At 45.8% G+C, this 20,985-nt stretch overlaps 1 protein-coding gene across 1 annotated transcript in view; it reads right to left on the bottom strand.

Annotated features, from left to right (window-relative positions):
• The window catches only part of mrpl23 (mitochondrial ribosomal protein L23), a gene marked incomplete at its 3' end in the record, with an annotated part of 67,170 nt that overhangs the window by 36,564 nt on the left and 9,621 nt on the right, over window positions 1-20,985 (bottom strand). The window contains exons 3-4 of the mRNA XM_080002798.1: window positions 14,780-14,862; window positions 9,299-9,372 (exon numbers count right to left, since the gene is read on the bottom strand). Coding sequence (XP_079858924.1) covers window positions 9,299-9,372; window positions 14,780-14,862 — 157 coding nt within the window. The remainder of the gene's footprint in view (window positions 1-9,298; window positions 9,373-14,779; window positions 14,863-20,985) is intronic.

Here is a 20,985-nt window from a genome sequence, read left to right as displayed (position 1 = left end):
TGCTCTACGTGCCATTCCATGGAAGGCTTGGCTGAATTTTTTTTCACCAGGCTTAAAATAAAATTCACAAAAATCACCTGATACTGAAAAAGTATCACGTGAGGTCAGTGAATCAAGCAAGGCCTTCTAAATTGTCTGGAAAAGAAACGGTTTTGCTTCAATGACTGTAATTCAAATGTACAGTATCTCAAAAGGGCATAGGCCTTATTAAATACTGTTATACTGTTAATAATAACAAACTGCGCAGTCTTAAATAAAAAAGGAAGTTATGTTTGGTAATACAGTCGCTGCTCAGCTGGCGTGCATTGCCACTTAGTGCTTTTGAGGTGCGATCTCACAAGAATATAAAGCATTATTCGTGTGAGCCAATTGTCAGTCTATATGAGTGTGAGAATGCAGGCATACGTTGGGAGCAGCGGGATTATAGCCATGGATTGCAGAAAATAAATTGTCCCCACCTAGTCAGTCATGGTCTCATATTTCCAGAGATGGATATAATACTTTTACTAGATATCTGAAGTGCCGTAAGCGCTACTTTTATGCAGTTTAGCGGCACGTGGGGATGCATCGCGTCTATCAAAAAACTTTCTCCTCGAGCCCTCACTTCTATCTCTTCTATTTGCCGTCTGCTGCGCGGAGGTAGACTCAAGAAGGAGAACCCCTCCCCATGTCCCGCGCACCCGTCGAATGGAATTGCGTTTGTGGCAGTTTGTTTGGCGAAGGTATTGATGCGTTCGAATTAACCGATCATGCTGCAATCTGGGAGAAAATAAAAAAACACTGCAATATACATGAGGATGATTATTTATGGTGGTGTACAACTTTAATCAAGGAAACGAGATGAGCAAAGCCCACATCATTATGGGGAGAGCCTACAGTACATCAAACACTTATTGTGCCTATGTGTGTGTGTGCGTGTGTGTGTGTGTGTGTGCGTGTGTGTGTGTGTGTGTATGTGTATGTGTGTGTGTGAGGGAGAGAGAGAGAGAGTGAGAGAGAGAGAACGAGAGAGAGAATAATTATACACACACACACACACACACACACACACACACACACACCATAACGTGCACTTTCAACATAAACATCGAGGCACTGCCCCGACACCCCCGCACCCCCCCACCCTCACCCCCCGCCCCCCCTCCCTGGCTCTGAGGAATGCAGGGACCAGCTGGTGGTGAAAAAAAAAAAAAAACGAAGAAGCATACCAAAACAGGAAATGCATCAGCGGGGGCCTATCAGAGGGCTTTATCAGGCCAGTGGCAGCCCTGCCGAGACGCTGGGTGGCGCCTCATGCTGATTGGCTGATCAAAGTGGCAGCCGTGTCATTACAGGTCAGGAGGTCACAAGTAATCAGGGGGTTTACGGCCCCGTGTGTGTGTGTTGCCATGATTATCTAAATAAGGGGTTCCTGTAGGAAACGTGAGGGAAATAAAGGGAAAAGAGGGAGGAAAGAAGAGAACATTTTTAGGTGACCAAGCGCGGAAGGATAAGTCAAGTTGGAGAGATAAAGATAGAGAGGGAGGAGGAGAGAGACAAAGAGAAAGAGAGAGGGGGGGGGAGAGGGGAAAGGAAGTAGGTAGACAGAGGTTTGCGTGTGAGCGTCCAAACCGGATGCTTAAGACCCTATTCGGTTCTCTATAATTCATGCTCTCTCTGCACTGAGCTCTTATGACACACACACACACACACACACACACACACACACACACACACACACACACACACAAACTGAATTTTCCAAATCAGGACAGACACAGGAAGATGGGGCCTTTCGCCGATGCTTATCGCCACCAGATTGCCAGGAAAGCTTCCATTTATTGGGTCTGCGACAAACACCAATATGCACGCTCCCATGTGAACGTACACACACACACACACACACACACACACACACACACACACACACACACACACACACACACACACACACACACACACACACACACACACACACACACACACACACACACACACTAATTGGTGTATCGGCCCATTCCTTCCTTCCTCAGATTTATACGCCTTTAACGCTGACAGATACATTATAAGTCAGACAGAGTCAGGAAGAAGTGGTGGGAGCTAATGTTAATTAGCGTGATAAGTAGGGGTGAGGCAGGACATTGAACGGGAAGGAAGATAGAGAAACACAGAGAGACAGACAGACAGGCAGTTCAGACAGGACAGGCCGGGCTAGAGAGCGAGGCTGTGCAAGGGAGAGGCCGGCATTTGCGTGACAAGGTGAAACAAAGGAAGAGGGAGGGAAGGAGAAGGGGAGCCATTATGATCCAAATAGTCGAAAATAATAAAATTCCACACCGATAAGCAGGATTTCCCCCCTCGGCCCAACCTCCTGATTCAGCACCTCCAGTTCCAGTGAGCTGAGGCGCTGCTCCGAGCCCCGACCAGAAGAGAGGAGGGTGGAGGAGGAGGGAGGGGGGGGTCTCTGCTCCCCAGTCCAAGCAGCCTAATGCATCGACACGCATAGGCAGGAGAACGAATTGCTGGACAGACTCGCACAAATACAGGGGGAGAAGGAGGAAAGAGAGAGCGAAAGGAGAGAGAGAGACGCTGTGCAGCAAAACGTTGCCATCTAGCGTCCTGCAGAGGAGAGGAGATGACGCAGTTAAGCCCCTTAATTCCCCATGTGCGTCCATCTCTCCCCCCCTCCCTCCCTCTTCCCAACTTATTGTGTCCGAACTTTACATCCCTTCTGCGGTGAAGTCGGGATGATCTCTCAGTCTCTTCTTTGCGTTTGTCCCTCTATCTCTGTCTGTCTCCTGTGGATGGAGGTGGGGATGTCAAACCGAGAGAAAGGCAAGCAAGAACAATTTTAAGGAAACAAGTTTTTCTACTGCTGTCGGTCCAACCTGCACCCACCACCACAGTCCCCCTTATGTTGTCTTGCTCTGCGGTCAAACACCACAATTTGCCCCTGGGTGCGGAGTGGCGAGATTGGTGCATCTTCTTGCTGGGTTTCTGCCGGTGACCAGTGGCCCGGACTGAATCTTGACACCTTATTTACGTCTTCATGGAAACTTGGCAACCTGGGCCACAAACAGCGACACACACAGCCATTAGTGGCCAAAACAGCTGTGCGTAACTCGCTGTGCGTAACAAGTTTGTGTGTGTGAGAGAGAGAGAGAGAGAGACTTAAACGTACAGAGAGAGAAATGAAAACACTACTACTAACAGTACTACTACTACCACCACTACTACTAACAGTAGTTGTGTAGTATTCTACAACAGAATGAATCTCTGGTTTCATTATGTGTTAACGTCCCTACAAATATAGCAAAATATGAAAATCAAGCCCTGTTTACACCGGACATTAAAATGCATCTTGGGTGATCCAATCACAAGTGGACAGCTCTAAGTACAGGTGTGAACGCACCCTAGACGCACTGAGGGCGCATTGGGAACAGATGTACGTACTCATTCGTGCACCGACGGCGTCATGTTAAGTCAGGTCGAGTGCGTCACGTCAAGTGCAAAACAAAAAGAAGAAGCCACAACAACAGGCAAAAGGGAATCTCGTGGATGGAGTACAAGTTAAGTATTTACACAAAAACATCACATTTTTACAAAATTCAGTCCTATAGCAACGGAAAGCAACGAGGAGACATGCATGACGCAGCATGGGACTCACAGGTTTTTGGTTTGTTCAATTAGGCAACGGAGGAAAACAAAAACATCTAAAATAAAAACAAAGTTTGTTTTTATTTGTTTTGTTTGGAGACACAGGGACCGGAACGCGCAGAAGACCGGAGATTGCTCCCTTTCCATTACGCAATGGGACAGTCCCTTAGTTGTGTTTAAAAATGTAGTTTCATACAAGTAGGAAACAACACATTGCAAATAAAAACACTGTTTTTATTTGTTTTGTTTGGAGACATGTGGAACAGGGAGGCACAGTGGACCAGAGATCGCTCCTTCTCCACTATCCCGATCCAAGGCGGAATGGGACAGTCCATTAACTCAGGTGTATTTAAAAATTGTTTCATACAAGTAGTTTCATTGTTTCATACTGTCTAGGGGGGAAAAAGTTTTCGTCACGTTTTTAATTTTCCATGTAAGTAAGAAAATCAGGAAACAAAATAAAAGTACAGTACAAAGTACAGTATGCATGGCAGAAAAATCAGAGTCTGTATTGTTTTGGTTTTGTCCATGTGTCAAGGTTTTGGCATTTGGTCTTTGTGAACGGAAATTATTTGCGTGTTTATTTGCATATAGAGCGGGGAAGTGGGATCCGACCACAAGTGGTTACTCGACACGCACATTGAGACGCTAATGCCAGGTTTAAACAGGGAGAGGGACAGAGTGCGTTTTTAAAGCTACTTTGCAGGACATACCGGAAAAACGCAACTCCAGCTCAAGGTGAACATCAAAAGCTGTTTATTGGTTAAACACATTTTTTAGGAACAAATGCTAAATAAATAGGAAAGGTCCATAGAAACCCCATCTTAAAGAACAGCCAAATAACTAAAAAGATAATGTCTCTCTCTGCCTTTCTAAAAGTCACTCCACCTGTGTGAGGAAAAAAAACAACCTTGTTGTATCATGTGTCCTTTCGCAGTGTTGAAACTGTGATATCTAGAGTTGGTTCAGTTAAATGTGTGTGTGTGTGTGTGTGTGTGTGTGTGTGTGTGTGTGTGTGTGTGTGTGTGTGTCGGGTGCGTGCGGCAGCCATGAATATTTACCGCCGAGTTCTTGCGCGTGTCGTCCGTTTGGGAAGATCCAACTTATGACTACCCTGTTTACCAATGAAAAGAGTGACATTGGTTTATGATTGTGTGTCCAGAACCACCGCTAACTTCATAAAAACCAATGTCTGACCTGGTGACAACACCTTGGACTATCTGTGCATCGGCTCTGCTGTCCACTGCAGAGTTCTTCATTCAGGATCTACTTTCTCCTCCGCTGCAGAGTTCTTCATTCAGGATCTACTTTCTCCTTTCCGGTAGAGTTCTTCATTCAGGATGTACTTTCTCCTTTTCGGTAGAGTTCTTCATTCAGGATGTACTTTCTCCTCCGCTGCAGAGTTCTTCATTCAGGATGTACTTTCTCCTCCGCTGCAGAGTTCTTCATTCAGGATCTACTTTCTCCTCTGCTGCAGAGTTCTTCATTCAGCATCTACTTTCTCCTTTCCGGTAGAGTTCTTCATTCAGGATCTACTTTCTCCTCCGCTGCAGAGTTCTTCATTCAGGATCTACTTTCTCCTCTGCTGCAGAGTTCTTCATTCAGGATCTACTTTCTCCTTTCCGGTAGAGTTCTTCATTCAGGATCTACTTTCTCCTCCGCTGCAGAGTTCTTCATTCAGGATCTACTTTCTCCTCTGCTGCAGAGTTCTTCATTCAGCATCTACTTTCTCCTTTCCGGTAGAGTTCTTCATTCAGGATCTACTTTCTCCTCCGCTGCAGAGTTCTTCATTCAGGATCTACTTTCTCCTCTGCTGCAGAGTTCTTCATTCAGGATCTACTTTCTCCTTTCCGGTAGAGTTCTTCATTCAGGGTCTACTTACTCGTCTGTGGCAGAGTTCTCCATGCAGGGTCTACTTTCGCCTTTGCTGCAGAGTTCTTCGTTTCTCCCAATACCTAATATACCAATGCCTAATACACTTTAAAGTCTCCATCTACATTCAGCCTCAAATAAAGCCAACTTCTGCTGTAGAAATTGTTGCATTGGTCAAAATGTGCTCCCCGTTAAAAGTTAACACATCAGCTATGTACCCTTGTTGGGTTGGACCAATGGTGAGGACATAGGAGCTCCTCTTGGGAGGAGCCAAATCAAGACCCATGAGGGACTTGATTTGGGGCGTACCTTCAAAACCTTGGGAAGATTTGCATATTTAGCTCTTCAGCACAATCCACTCTCAAACCGGACCATTGAGAAATAAGCCAAGGCAGTCTGAACTTCCCATTCATATATTCTGCCCTCTCGGAGCACTCAGAGTGCAGCCCGAGCTCTCAGCCCCCTGGTGGTGCAGCCAGCACAAACCGGTGAAGCCCACTTGAAAGCTAGCTGCCACTCCAAAAAGCGAAAATAACCCCTCCTCAAACCAAAGCACACCACAGCCCTTTTAATTTACATGCTAGAGAGAGAGAGGGCAAATTATCATAAACCGCTGACTAACGACAACTGACAGCACTCAAAAAATGCCTTTAATTTCCAGAGTCATTCACGTGCTCTTTTTGAGCGGAGCAGCGTTTTGGATCTACAAAGGCGTGGATCGTGGTTCGAGTGAAAGTGCCGCGCAGTGCGGTCCACTGTGGAAATGGGCTCGGACTACTGAATAAGGGAACAGCAAGAAGTTGTTGCTGCAATTTGGACACCCTCTGCCGCTGTGAAAACTTCTGACCTGGCAGGCGCATTTAAACATCGCTGCAGATAATATTGCTCCCATGAGCGTCAAAGAGATGGTAGTTTACCTTATGAGATACTGTAACATCTGCAGCCAAGCAGTACAACAGCACACTTAAAATGCACACGAATCTACCACTTTTAAATCCCCAGTGCACCAATTTCACATTCGCTCGGAACAGACTGCGGGTTGGATTCAATTTTGCCATTAATAACACTTCCCTCTTTTCAGATCTATCCCAAAATGCAGTGGCCTGGCACTGTGTTCCACCGGTCACGTTCAACAGATTGTTTTTTTTTTTTTTTTTTTATTGTTTGTTGTTTTTTTTTTACCTGTGAGGAAATCACATCATTAAAAGCAATTATATTTCAAATGAAAAACATTTACATTAACATTTTACATTTAGTCATTTTAGCAGACGCTTTTATCCAAAGCGACTTACAATTATTCAAACACCGACGGACGCAGCCATCAGGAGCAATTAGGGGTTAAGTGTCTTGCTCAAGGACACTACAAACCAAAAACAAACCATCCTGACAAAATACTATGATTTCATTTTGACAGTAATCTGCTTCCTCGATGAAGCAGAATTGCAAAACTAACCGCAGTAGGGTTACACGCTACATTTTCTACAAAGCGCACAGCTCAGCTCTAAGTTACAAACGTGGCACGATAGCGATCGAAAGTTTCATTTTCGTTCAATCCGACAGGAAAATTGATGAGCCGTACCCAACAGGCCGCCATGTTGGTCGAGGGCGCCGTAATTAGAGTAGTGTAATTTTGAGTCGGTTACAGTAAATCGTCAGTACATCTCCCCCTTACCCCTGGTACGACAGCCGATTTTAAAAACCAGACCCGAGTTTTATCACAAGCGAAGGAACTACCGAGCCCTCGTTAGACCCCGGCCGGCCCAGGCGGAGCGTGAAAGTGCTCCGACTCCCATTTAAGTGCAGCCAGATCCAAACAGCAGTCTGGTAGACCCGAAAGATTTTTCATTTCGGTACCGCCGCTCCCGCCTCCTCCCGTCCCCTCCTCCGCCCGCGCTCCCCCCACCTCATTGACCTGTATATGGACCTCCCTGCTCTGGCATAACTCCATCATGCCCTCCGTCACCTCCCCCTCATAGCCCCTCACACACACATACATGCACACTTTCCCACACACAAACACTATCTCTTCCCCACACTGGGGCTCCCCTAAGCCAAAGGAAAATGGCCGTCACGGAACCCTGCTAAAGGGAGGCCTCCCCTCGACCACAAAACCAGGAGTAAGGGGGGGGGGGGGGACAGAGCCCCAACATAATACAAACGCAATATTAGCTGATGGAGGGAGAAGGGCAAAGACGGATAGAGGGGAGAGGGGAGAAAGGCAGAGCGGGGGGAGACCTCGCTGTGAGTATCGACCCACAGAACACTCACCCACATGTGGAGTCAATTAGGAACAATCTTGTTTTCTACCCACCACTGCAAAAGAAAGAGGGGTTGCATGTGAGTGTGCGAGAGAGAGAGCGAGAGAGAGAGAGAGAGAAAGAGGGAGAGCGAGCGAGCGAGAGCGCCCTATACGCACATTCAAACAAGAGGAAAAGAGCGAGAGAGAGGGGATGTTTTATTAGCAAACTCGAGTCTTTTGGGGCCCCAGAGAGCCTTCATTCTTCGTCGTTTGTCAACAGCGTCGGTGACGAACACCGGCGGGTTTCTGGGGCGACATGTCACCATGAAAGAGTGTGTGTGTGTGTGTGTGTGTGTGTGTGTGTGTGTGTGTGTGTGTGTGTGTGTGTGTGTGTGTGCGCGCGCTTTTCTGCAAAAGACACTTCACGCTGTTATGTCTCACCAGCGAGACGGATGCATCACCACCGACTCAGCTGGGAGTTCCAGACACAGAGAAAATCACAGGGCACTTCCCTAGTGTCAAACAAAAGGAAGTGTCTCCTCTAAGGGCTTCGCGGCTGCTTCTAGAGCGTATCCGCTTCCAAATTGTCGTGTTTAGAAAAGGTTTATTATTCAAGCATTTTGGAGATTGACGGCTCCCGGTCGAAGAGGCGACGCAGAGTAAACAGGCGTCTACACCGCGGAAGATTTATCAAACAAAAAACAAAAGGGCACTTGTCTGTCGAGGTCGGCATCAAAGAACACATGGAAACATTGAGAGTGACGTTGTTTTGTTGCTATTTCCAAGACAGGTGAAGTTCAAACACAACAGTTAATGGGGCCTTCGTGACCCGAGCTTCACCTCAAACGCAGGTGTTGAAGGTGACCGCTGTGATGCAGGGATCTGTCTGGCTAACCACATGCACACGCACACACACACACACACACACACACACACACACACACACAGTAGAGCTGGCCCAGATAATAACCATACGCCAATATTTCCTGTAATAAGTCTGGCACGAAACCAAAGACAACCTTTTGACCTCGGGCCCGAGCAGGACCCGAACTGAAGCTCTCTCAAGAGGGCAGCTATTGTGTGAACAGGCACAGAAGAAGGAGAACAAGAAGGACACAAGGCGTGTGTGTGTGTGTGTGTGTGTGTGTGTGTGTGTGTGTGTGTGTGTGTGTGTGTGTGTGTGTGTGTGAAAAAACAGAGACTTTCTAAGAAAAAGTAGGTGCTTCACCTTTGAGAGCATAAAATACAACCCTCCTCAGTCCTCTCATCACACACACACACACACACACACACACACACACACACACACACACACACACACACACACACACACACACACACACACACACACACACACACACACACACACACACACCAAGTCCTCCCACCCTCCAAGAACAGCCCTGAAGACAGCGCTGAACGCTCCACCTCCCACTGTTTACTGGACAGGAGTCAATGAGCTAAATGCTAACCAAACAACACGCTAACCAGAACAGACTGCGGGTAGGCGGCTGTGCGTGTGCGAGTGCGTGTGTGTGTGCATGTTCTTACCAGTTGAACATAGGCTATTTTAAAATCGGGCTGTTTAACTTTCTGGTAGAGGTGGTTCCTCTTCTTGTTGGAGCCTAAGAGAGACAGGGAGAAAAACACATAAAACATTTACATTTAGCGAGGGACACAATACACTGCTACACATTTAACATTTGAATGATTTTAAAATAGGTGCAAGGACAAAACCCAGAGGCTTTGTTGTTCAAAGTCTATGTGGGCATCATGGCATTGGAAGTGAGCAACTTCCCGAATCGCGGGCCGTCACGATCAGGAGATTTTAACTGACATTTAATTTTCAAAAGTCTGTAACAATTGCGGTTAACAATTTAATCGTCATTTTATAAACTCATAATAATGTAATACCACATATCTACTTATTGGGGAAAAGCGATTTATTGGCATTGAAGATTGGAAAACAAAAATTGCATTCTATTAATTGCGACATTTCTAACATACCGTCCAAATTTAAGGGAAATCTGGACGGTATGGTTTGGACATGGCTGTGGAACATTGGAGATTTCACATCGCAGCGAGGGAGCGATTGGTGCGCATGTGTGTATGGAACGGTATGGAACAAAACCGTTCGTAATGGAGACACTTTTCTCCGTGACTCTCCCACCGATCACACCCTCTCCATGCGTTATGCGCAGAAAATCTACGAGTCGTGCCCAGTCCCCACACTGGTTTTAGGTGTCTTATTTGGTGGAATGGGGCACGGCGATCCGGCGCACGGAGCGCCACATATAAAAATATATTTAAGAATCCCCTTATTTATATTTCCCTATTGAAATGTTATCCCTGTGTATTTTGTAAGCTTCTGTTTCATCCTGTTGTTGTAAAGCACACTGACTGACAAGGAAAAAAAAACAGAAAAAAAAGAAACGACTGCTCAACTTGAAGAATCTCAGTCGACTTGACTCGTCGACTTTCAGGGGGCAGCCCTAATCCCGTCACAAAAAAACCCTGCGTGTCCCCACTGTCCCGTGTCGTGTCGCGTCACGCACGTCTCCTCGTTACTTTCCGTTGCTATGGGGCTTAATTTAATAAAAACTGGATGTTTTTCTGGAAATATTTTACTTGTAAATAATAAATCCTGCACTTCTGTAACGGGAAGACTGCATTTGCCACATTGCATTACGTTCTACACACATCCCCCCCGATAGAATACGATTCCAGGTGACACTAGACTCTCTTCCCCGGCAACTCCATCACCCTCCATCACACTCCGCCATTTTGAGGTCAACACCCAACTCTCCGAGATATGAAACTATTGATTTCGCTCCAAGCCTCCAGTGAACTAGCTCAGCAGAGCGCAGCCTGGCTTTCAAGCGACACCAGTCTTGGCCCACAGCTCGCAGACAGCAGTGCCGGTCCCGCTGCACCCTTAGGTGCTGCCTGAAAATCCCTTGACACGCAAACAAAACCCCTTAGAATATGTATCCTCCGCATTCACAGGAATTGCCCTGAACGTCCCAACTGTTCACCGCAGTTAAACGCTTCAAGGCTTGGTTATTCAGCCAGGGTTACGTCCCTGTTCCTGTTTGGGGGAATGACTGTCACGAAAATGGCCTTTGACAGAAGCTAAACAGAAATCCTTGCATATGGAATATATATAAATTTATGTTATGTGTGTTTTTTATTTTTTATTTAATATATAAATAATTGGCAGAGCTGGTGTTGTTGACTGGATAAAGCAGGTTAACCTCCCGCCCCCTCGAGCTGGAGACCGTGATGATGTCATTCCTCCTCCTGTCAGAGCTCTACACCACTACAAAGTGGTGGCGACTGTGTGTGTGTGCGTGTGTGTGTGTGGAGTGCGTCTGGGGAAAAGGGCGCATGGCCCCCCCCCCCCTTAAGTGTCTTCGTATCATCCTAAAGTTTATCTGCACACAAATGAGCACAACTTGAACTGCAGCTCTCTCAGTGTACCATGTGATGAGGTTCATTTCCCACCTTAGATATGAGGAGAAACATTTTTTAAATAACAAAAACCATCTACGAGCGCCTGGGGGCAGAGCAACAGGCCTTCTCGGTAACTGCCATTGCCATGGGAACGGTTTATGACATGAAAAACGAGGGAAACATTCCGCTGTAATGAGTCATGTGTGTGTGTGTGTGTGTGTGTGTGTGTGTGTGTGTGTGTGTGTGTGTGTGTGTGTGGTACGTGGAGCTAATAATCACCAGCCAGGCAGCCCAGTGCTCAGGGAAAGCCCTAAGCAGGATCGTAAAACGTCCCCCTCACGCCCCCCTGCCTAACTGGAGGCCTCTGTGTGGGTGGGAGGAGTGTGTGCGCGTGCGTGTGTGTGCACGTGTGTGCACGTGTGTGTGTGTGTATGTCTAGTTTGCTATTCCCCATTGGGATTTGCTCCAACCTTTGTAAGAATCAGGTAAACAGGTAAGTCATTATAACCTCATCAAAAGGGCACAGTTAAAGCATAAAACACATAAACAGAAGAGCCACAAATACGCGCACGCACACACGCGCGCGCACACACACACACACACACACACACACACACACACACACACACACACACACACACACACACACACACACACACACACACACACACACACACACACACACACACACACACACACACACCCATACCCCTTAGGTAGGGAAAAGGTCTGCTGCTTATGTAGCTCTTTCCACATCTTGCCCCTTATACACACAAAGAACTTTCATACAACACTCGCAAACGCAAGCACAAATTTTCCCGCTTTGGGATTGTGGTTTTTGCAGCGAGCTATCACGTTACAAATCCCAGGCTAGAGGGGTTACCATGGTAACACCTTCCAAAATACCCCCGCCACACATGCTGGGGGAGAAAGGGTCGTTTGCGCCCCTCTCTCTCTCTCCCATATCGCTCTCTCCCATCTCTCTCCCATCTCTCTCTCCTCTCTCTCTCTCTCTCTCTCTCTCTCTCTCTCTCTCTCTCTCTCTCTCTCCCCCCCCCCTCTCTCTCCTCCTCTCTCCCCCGCTTCGCCCGGTTCCCGTCTTGACGCTGCCAATGGAGTGGAACTCCTGACGCAGGCAGGGATACCTTCTCTGACGCACCTCTGGAAACGCCAGGGGCCCCTGAGGCGGTCTCTCCCTCTCTTCCCCCTCGTCCCCTCAACCACACTATAGCCAGACTATAGTTGCCACCCCCCAACCCAGTGTCTCCCACTCTCGGTCCTTCCTCCAGAGTTAGACGGGGCTCCTCACGGCCCTTCGGACCCAACGCGGATGGGACCGGTGCCTATCCTCCATCCGTCCCGTCTCTTGCATCTCTCTCTCTCTCTCTCTCTCTCTCTCCGCTCTCCCCCTTTGACGGTCTTCTCCCTCTTCTTCCCCCTCCCCTTGTCCATGAGCTTGCAAAATTCCTCATAAAAAGAAAACCCCAAAATGGCCCGCGCTAACACAAGCCATTTCCTCCCCCCATAAAATGCCAAGAGGATCATTTAGTCAATGATATAACGCTCTCCCCGGTTCTAAGATCATTGCTAACTGTTAGCGGAGGTTGTATAACCATGTTTGGCCCACTTAGGCCCCGAAGCCGTTATGTGTCTAAGTGAGTAGTAGTGTGCGTATGTCTGGAGGTAGCGCGGGGCGTACTGGGACAGCTGGAGGTTTTGAGTGCTGCAACAGCAGATTTTCTGATAAGCAGCTGTGTGGGTATTTGTGAGTGTGTCGGAGTGTGTGTATGTGTGTGTGCGGTGGTGGTTATGCTAACCGCCACCAGCTAGCCCCTGGAAAACATTCCCAGTGCTGCATGTCAATGGGAAGGAGCAGCTAGCTTGAAGACTAAATTAGCAAAACGCTGCTAACCGCTGCTGGAAGCGTCTGAGCTGAATTAATTTGACTATGTGCTTTTTCAAAATGTGTTCCTACTTTTCTCTGAAATGCTGTGAACTGAGTCCAGTGGTTAGAGAATCAAATTCATAAATCTGCAGATCATGTCTGCAAATCATGCAGTCTAAGCAGTGTATTAAATGGATAACAGAATGGGTTTGGAGGAGTTGCGGACAAGGATGTAATTTATGTAATTAAGGGGACAAGGGGGTTATCATGGCCACAATAATATTGCATGATGATATAAATATAATTTCATACAATCCCACAGGGAGAAATACAGTTTCCGATTGTATCCGCATTTAGGGGAACATAGAAAATAGTTGACAAAATAGTAGACAAATTTGTATGAAAGATGAAATATGAAATAGTTGTGTTTTTGTTGCTGCCCATCACTGATTATGTGATTATTTTAGCACTTTCTTTCAGGTTAGGGTTAGTGTAAGAACCTAGGGTAAAAGGCTAGCTTAACTAATGGCAGCCACCACTGTGTACAGCCCATTGAACAATGAATAGGCAAGTTAAACCGGCTTGCTAACCTAAATAAAACTAGGAGATCGGAGATCGGCATTTTATTAATTCTTTTGGCAATCCCAGACAAAGAGAAGGAGAGAGGTGTTGGCAAACAGGTGAGAATTTGGAATGTGAGCGACACTGCATTTTGCTAGAGCACATTTCTAATTACTGTATATTTCAAGTTGGAGCTCCCCATGAAAGTCATTTGTCAGCTATGCTGATCTTTGCTCAAATGCTACAGCAATGTTAGAAATATAATTTTTACACCAAAATTAGCGGCTATAGCCAGTTTTCTTTTTTTTTTTTTTAAACGCCAGTAAACCCGCTAAAAATAGGCGATTGACACCTTTCCCATTGACAGGAGAAATGCCTCTTTTTGCTGGTGCGTCACGACGAACGTCACAAACACGCTGGAAAAGGGGCGCGTCAGGGATCCAGTATGACGGAGAAAAAACAGTAGACGAGACGGAAACTCAAACAAACAGCGACATAAAACTGTAAAACTCAGTCCTTCGGCGGTGAGCAGAGACTCTCCTCCGGTTCGGAGACCGGCTTGGGGCGGTGCCGGGAGCGTGGGGGTTCTCCACTGTGCTCCCCACATAAAATATTTCATGGTACCACATGCGTGAAAAAAGTTATATACTTACGATTTTGATTTTGGGATTCTGAATGGGATATGAAATGATCGAATGATACACGGATATTCCTGTCTATTTACGCGCCAACGTCTGGAACTTCAACGCGTGTCGGGTGTTACCTTTCCCACTAATGACAAATGCCGGATGTTAGCGGGTGTTTTTGTTGTAGTGGGAAAGGGGAATAATTTACCAGACAATGGGAAGACGGGATTTGATGTTGTGGATGGGATAGTATTGGTAGTCTTAAGTAATAGCCAGAAATAGCAGGCCTGATTTTCAGGATGCCAAGATGCTCGTGATGGTTTGAGATTAATATCGGGAACATTGTGAACAAGTGGATTCCATGAGCGGAGGCATAATGTAACGTTTGAACCGGCCTGAAAATGTTCGCAGCACATTACACACATGGAGCCAAGCACTCGAGATAGTAGCGTAGCTGCTCGCCCACGAGGAAGGTGATTTAGGTGTGCTGAGCAATCAAATACCCACCAAACTGTATCCTAGTACGAACGGCTCCGACGTGGACGTTGTAGATCTTCTCCAGGTAGCTCTTCACGTCACACTTGGTCATTCTGTCCAAAAAACACAGAGAAAGAACATAAACAAACTGTGATGAGGGGATGGGAGTTGTGGAAGGCATCCAGTGTCAGTGGTTAAAGGATAGGATAGTCAGCGGTGTGTGTGTGTGTGTGTGTGTGTGTGTGTGTGTGTGTGTGTGCACGAGCGCTTGAGGGAGGGGTGATGGAAACTCAACGTACGTGGAACTATGCACTGCTTCGCTAGCCACTACTGTACATAACTTTGCATTAACTGACATGGACATAGGAGCGATACGTCCCATGGACAAGCTGACAATGAGACGTTCCCATAAAATATGCAGTTATTCCCCTCCCGTATATGTCCCATATAAACACATTTTCCTGATTTCATTCAGCTTAACCAGAAAGCAGAGAATGAAAAATGTGAGTGTCGGTTCATCCAATTAGCTGTCTGGATGTATCGACCGCGCCCGGTGAAACCCTACACAGGAAGCGAACTGGCACCAGCAGATCAGTGGACCAGCTCATCTAAAGCTGGCCCACTGGGCAGCCTCTGGTATTGATTGATATGGTCAGAGGAAGAAAGGCTTTTAACTGCCGATCAATCTAGCCAATTGGATTAGCCCGGCAGAGAGCACTTCCCAAATGCGTCAGACAAAGTGCATTATGGCAACGCTGCGGTCTAACATGAGTGCCTCGGATTTGGAGTCTTCTATCATCTCATGTGTTCCATTGACACAACTGACTAATGCAACCCTCCCTCTTTTGTCAATGGGAGCAGCCGTGTTACCTTGGGCCTCAGTTACCTCAGTAATATGCGCTGCAAACATTTTCCGAAAGAAGTTCCCATCCCGGAATACAAAGACTCTTTGTTGCTTAATATGATGTAATTGTAGGCTCCACGCTCCTAAGAACAATAGGTGTTTCCCATTTAACAGGCTAACCTTTGGCAAAGTTGGTAATGACCTACAACACCTAGCAGCGCAAAACAACAAAGTGCTAAGAGCTTTTTAGGTCATACTACATACGACATAGTATCGCGAAACATAAAATTTGATTTCACTGTGTTAGGTATTTGACTTGTTCAATTTGGTGGTTCTCCAGGGGAAAATAGTCCAGCGTAGACCACAACCACACATTTCAAATTTGGAAAGCAGGAATCTTTCAGATAAGGAAGAATTTAAGAGTCACTGGGAACCTCCCTCTTCTCCGGGGTCAACGGCAGACCATTCACAGCCAAAACCGGCTGAGGACCAGCGGGGAAAACCGACTGGCAGGACAGACTGTCTGTGAACCACCTGGCATGGGCCTCTTCTGGGCTGTTTCACTCCTTTTGCCGGGGCAGAGAAGAGGGGGGGGGGAACGTTTCCTAAGAGACGCGACACACAGATGTGCCCTAATGGCTCAATTTGCACCCTCCTCTAGCACCCCACCCACCCAAAAGTATACCAGCCCCACAGTCCTAACCCTGTCTCATGGTATGTGTGCCAGGGAGCTGTGAACACAGCAATGCCACTGAGGGTACTTGAAGAGCAGGAGAGGGAAACAAAAGAGAGAGAGAGGGAGAGAGAGAGAGAAAGACAGAGAGAACAGCAAGGGCATGATTCCTAGAAAGCAGAAAAGAGGGGGGTAGCTTGGGGACCACCAGGTCCCCACAGGGTCATTAAGAGAAAGAACACAGATCCTGATTAATGACGGGAACTCTGTCCAAATCCCTGCCTGCTATTGCCACTCCAATTATCTCGCCACCACACACAGACACAGGATGCAGGAAGCTTGCACAAACTACACTAGAAACTACACCACCATAGCAAAAAGTTCCGACCTTACGATTCTGCCTACAGAACCAGCATGGATATGGTACATGACTGTGGGGCTGGGCGACGTTCACATATTATAGTTTATCTTTCAGTGGTATCGCATTGCGATGAAAAGATGACTCATCATGATGCTAAATTGTTTTAAATCAATAAGATGTGGCCCAAAATCTCTTTCTAGTTAAAATTAAAATTAACAGCTTATACATAAAGCTTAATGTCATGAATCTCAGTTGGTTTCTTTAACATTGGATTTCAAATATATGAGCAGATATTGTGATTAGTGGTCGACCAATTGATCAGTCAGCCAATTAATCGGGCTGATATTTGTGCATTTTGGGATTAACGGCCGATGCCTGCGCTCACGAGGCCGACAAAAAAAAAATGTCTGCAGACTAGTGTTGCCAAAAATATAGATTTTTCTGTACATAGATTCTGATATTTTATTTCAGATGTATTTATTTTTGTGTGTTTCCTAACTTGTATGAAACAACGTTTTCAAACAAAACACAGACGGTGGGTGCAGATCACCTTGTCCCGATGCGCACCATCGCAGCCGTCCCAGTCGATGCCCATTCACGCTCAAAAAGGAAATGAATAAAAAGAGCCCGTAAAAAGGGCACCATGGTCATCAAGGGGCAAGTACGCAGGCACCCTCAGCCCCCCGGCACGTACCTGCCTTTGTGTCCCCACTGTCCTGTGGCACGTCACAATGTCTCCCAGCTGCTCTCCATTCCTATGCGACTTTTTAGAATTTAGTAAAAACTGGACGTTTTTGTGTATATACTTTACTTGTAAATAATAAATCCTGCACTTCTGTAACAGGGAGACTATTTCCCGACCAGACTTTAATATGACGCCGTTTATTTATTGAATTTTTTTGTTGTTTATAATAATTTATTTTTCATTTATATGTTTGTTTTTATATTTTCTTTACAAAGTTTTGTTTTTTTGATTTCCCGTGGACATTTATTTTGATTGATCGATTGATTATAGTTGATAATTATTTTTTAATAAGTGCACTGCAGAAACAATGCAGACAATAACGTTAGTGTTAAATAAATGATGATAAACTTCAGCAATTTTATGTCTCATCTGTTATTATTATTCAATTGTTGTATTTTAATCAGACGCAAAAAAAAAACAAAAAAAAAAACAACCACATGATATCGGCATTATGCATCGGCCATCCCACTCTTCGAATATCTGCATCGGCATCAGCCATTGAAAAAAACATATCAGGCGACTACTAATTGTGATATACTTTTCATCATTGTTCGGCATTACCTGTGATTAGGGCTTAGTCATGATCACAGAATTTTAGTTGTCATACAAATAATGGCAACCTTTTTGTTAATTGATGCCACTAGTGTAAGCCTAATAGATACACATAGAACAGCGATTCCCAACCTATGGGCTGCGACCCACTGGTGGGCATTGCAAGTGGGCCGCCAAATCATGGGCAAAACACAGATTCTATTGAAAAAAATAATAATAATTATTGATTACAAAAACGCATTTAAATGTGAAAAATCATGTCATTTTTTTTTTCTTTAAAACCTTCAAAAATACATCATCACTGATAGATAGGAACTTATGGTAGGGCCTACTTCGTTCATTGATCGATCGACCAAGCCAGGCCACGACCGACGTGCACCTGTACATTTTTGAACTTGAGGTGATAATCCAAATGGATAGTTGGCTAGCATCAGGTACACAGAGAAGGAAAGAAGCCAGTGGTACATCATCCACAATCGATGTCCCGGCGGGACATTCCGTCCCGTCAAACAAAAAAGAAAGGTTGGGAGAAAGTATAGCGCTGAATATTTAGCACTGGAATTTTTTTGAATAGGCACGGAAAAAGAACTGTTACCGCTGTGCGTGGGGTGTTGTGAGATTTTTATCAAACAAAGCTCTGAAGCCATGTAAACTGCGCCGTCGCCTCGAGACAAAGCACCAACAGTACATGTCCAAGCCGCTTGAATTTTTTGAAAATAAACTCAAGTAGTATCAGGGCAAGAAGAAAGTCATCGAAACGTCATGTATGGGCACCGAGAACGCAAAGGCAGTGGAAGCGTCCTATATAAAATGGTGTTGGGAGAGAAGGCATGCAAGCCAATCAACCTCATCTCATTGTCTGATAACTCAGTCAAACACAGGATTGACGAGATGGCAGAGAATGTGTCAGAACAGCGGATAACTAGCGTAAGAGAGAGTCTTTTTTATGCCCTCAAAACGGATGAATCGACCGACATCACAAATCGGTCAGACCTGCTCGCCTGCGTAAGGTATGAAAACAATGGCGAGATAAAAGAAGGGTTCCTGTTTTGAAAATCTTTACCGACGTGTTCAACCGCTGAGGCCATTTTTCACATTCTGAACGTGTTTATAGTTTCAAACGGGATTGATTGGTCCAAATGTGTGGGAGTGAGCGCTGATGGGGCCCGTGCGATGATGGGCCAGCACAGTGGAGTCATCACCCGGATGAAGGCTGTGGCTCCACTAGTAGCATCTGTCTACTGCAGTGTACACAGAGCAGCGCCGGCTTTAAAATACACGCCTGCAGATCTAAAGACTGTTCTCGATGAGGCAGTCAGAGCAGTCGACTTCCTCAAAAGCCGCCCACTGCAATCGCGTCCATTTTCCGTTTTATGTGACGAGATGAGCAGTGACCATAAGCAGCTTCTGTTGCACACCGAAGTCTGGTCTCAAGGGGGAATGTACTGATGCAACTTTTTGAATTGCGTGATGAGGTGAGGGTGTTGTTTCGCAACACAAAGTTTGACATCCACACATAGAGCACATTGCTTCTGGGATTTTGAGTGGCTGGCTAAATTGGGATACCTGGCTGACATTTTCAGCCACTTAAATGGACTCAACCTTAAGTCTCCAAGGAAAAGCTTTGACTCGTTTGAGAATCAGTCCGATTTTTGGACAAGCAATGCGCCTTCCCGTCACCGTGATCAATCATGTCAAAGAGCACCTGCATGGTTTGAAGACCAAGCTGTGCAAATACTTCCCCATCCCAGATGTGCGGTGCAGCTGGATGGAAAAGCATTTGGGAAGACAGTTCATATGCCTCAACCAAACTGATGGAAATGCACCTAACTCCCATTTTATTTGTTGCGTTTTTAAGAATGGCTTAGTTTGGATAGAAACACATGATTTTGCTCTGTCAGTGATTTTGCTGTCACTGACAGCTCTGTCAGTGATTATCAATCATTGTTCAATTATATGAAAAAAGTACCATATACACAACCAAGATGCCTGGAAGCTGAGGTTATATGCAAAAACGTATTATACGTGTGTAATGGTGGTTTAAAAAGCAGCAAACATTTCAGCCAATCAGATGAGCGCTGATGTTAGACCAACTAAGTTTTATGTGCCACTTGATAAGGGATGCAGCCAAATTTAACCTACTTCACTTTATGCACAGTTGAAAATTATTTTAATATATTATTGTTACAACTCAGTAACAATATTTTATTGAATTTGAACAAAATTACTTCACATAGTCACATAGTATTGAAGACGTAAACATGCTGGTTCACGAAAATGATTGACTGTTGGTTCTCCAAGTGTTTTTTCTCTCCCAATAGCACAAACACGGATGTGGGGCAGAGTGAGTCTCCTGTAAATTACACAGCTGAATCCAGTCATATTTAGAGGCCTGGACGCTGAGAGGTGATGGAGTAGCCACAAGAGGCATGTGCACATGAAAGGCTGAAGTTTGGAGGGTGTGTTGCCTGGAGAGGTGATTCATGCTGCATGTTATCATCATCCTGGTATAAATATCCATCTGATTTCGGCCACTAACCTTTCACCCTGTTATTGGGCCTACATGCCTTGGAAAAGAGAATGAATACCTGTCTTCGGCGAGTGCCAAGGCTGAGGCACCGTCCCTTGACAACTGGTACTTATTTATACACAAACGCACATGCTACACACATTCCCCGCAGTAACACAAGCCATTGCTGACGAAAGTGACTCCGCAAAGATAAAGGGGAGAAGGGCGACGCATGACGCAGGGGAAGGTCACGGTTCATGGGCCGCTGTTGCCGAGGAGCTTTGAGCGAGATGGTACCATGCTCGTATGTATAACTATGTGATAAATAAACATCTTGAATCTTACCTTGGCACCACTGTCACTGAGCCCCAGATAGAAAACAATGTAGTTATATTGTTCCAATTTATTTAAGGATGGAGGAGGAGGAGGAGGAGAAGGAGGATACAAGAGCTAAATCGGCTATCAAGTACCGATCGAGAGAACGCTATGAATAAAAGGAACTCTGAGTGAACCCCTGCACGTCTTTGTCTTGACACTTTGTGACGCATGTGG

This window comes from Zeus faber (assembly GCF_960531495.2).
Source record: "Zeus faber genome assembly, chromosome: 6".
Lineage (NCBI taxonomy): Eukaryota > Metazoa > Chordata > Actinopteri > Zeiformes > Zeidae > Zeus > Zeus faber.
The sequence above is the reverse complement of the archived record's forward strand: the minus strand, read 5'-3'. Positions and strand labels throughout refer to the sequence as shown.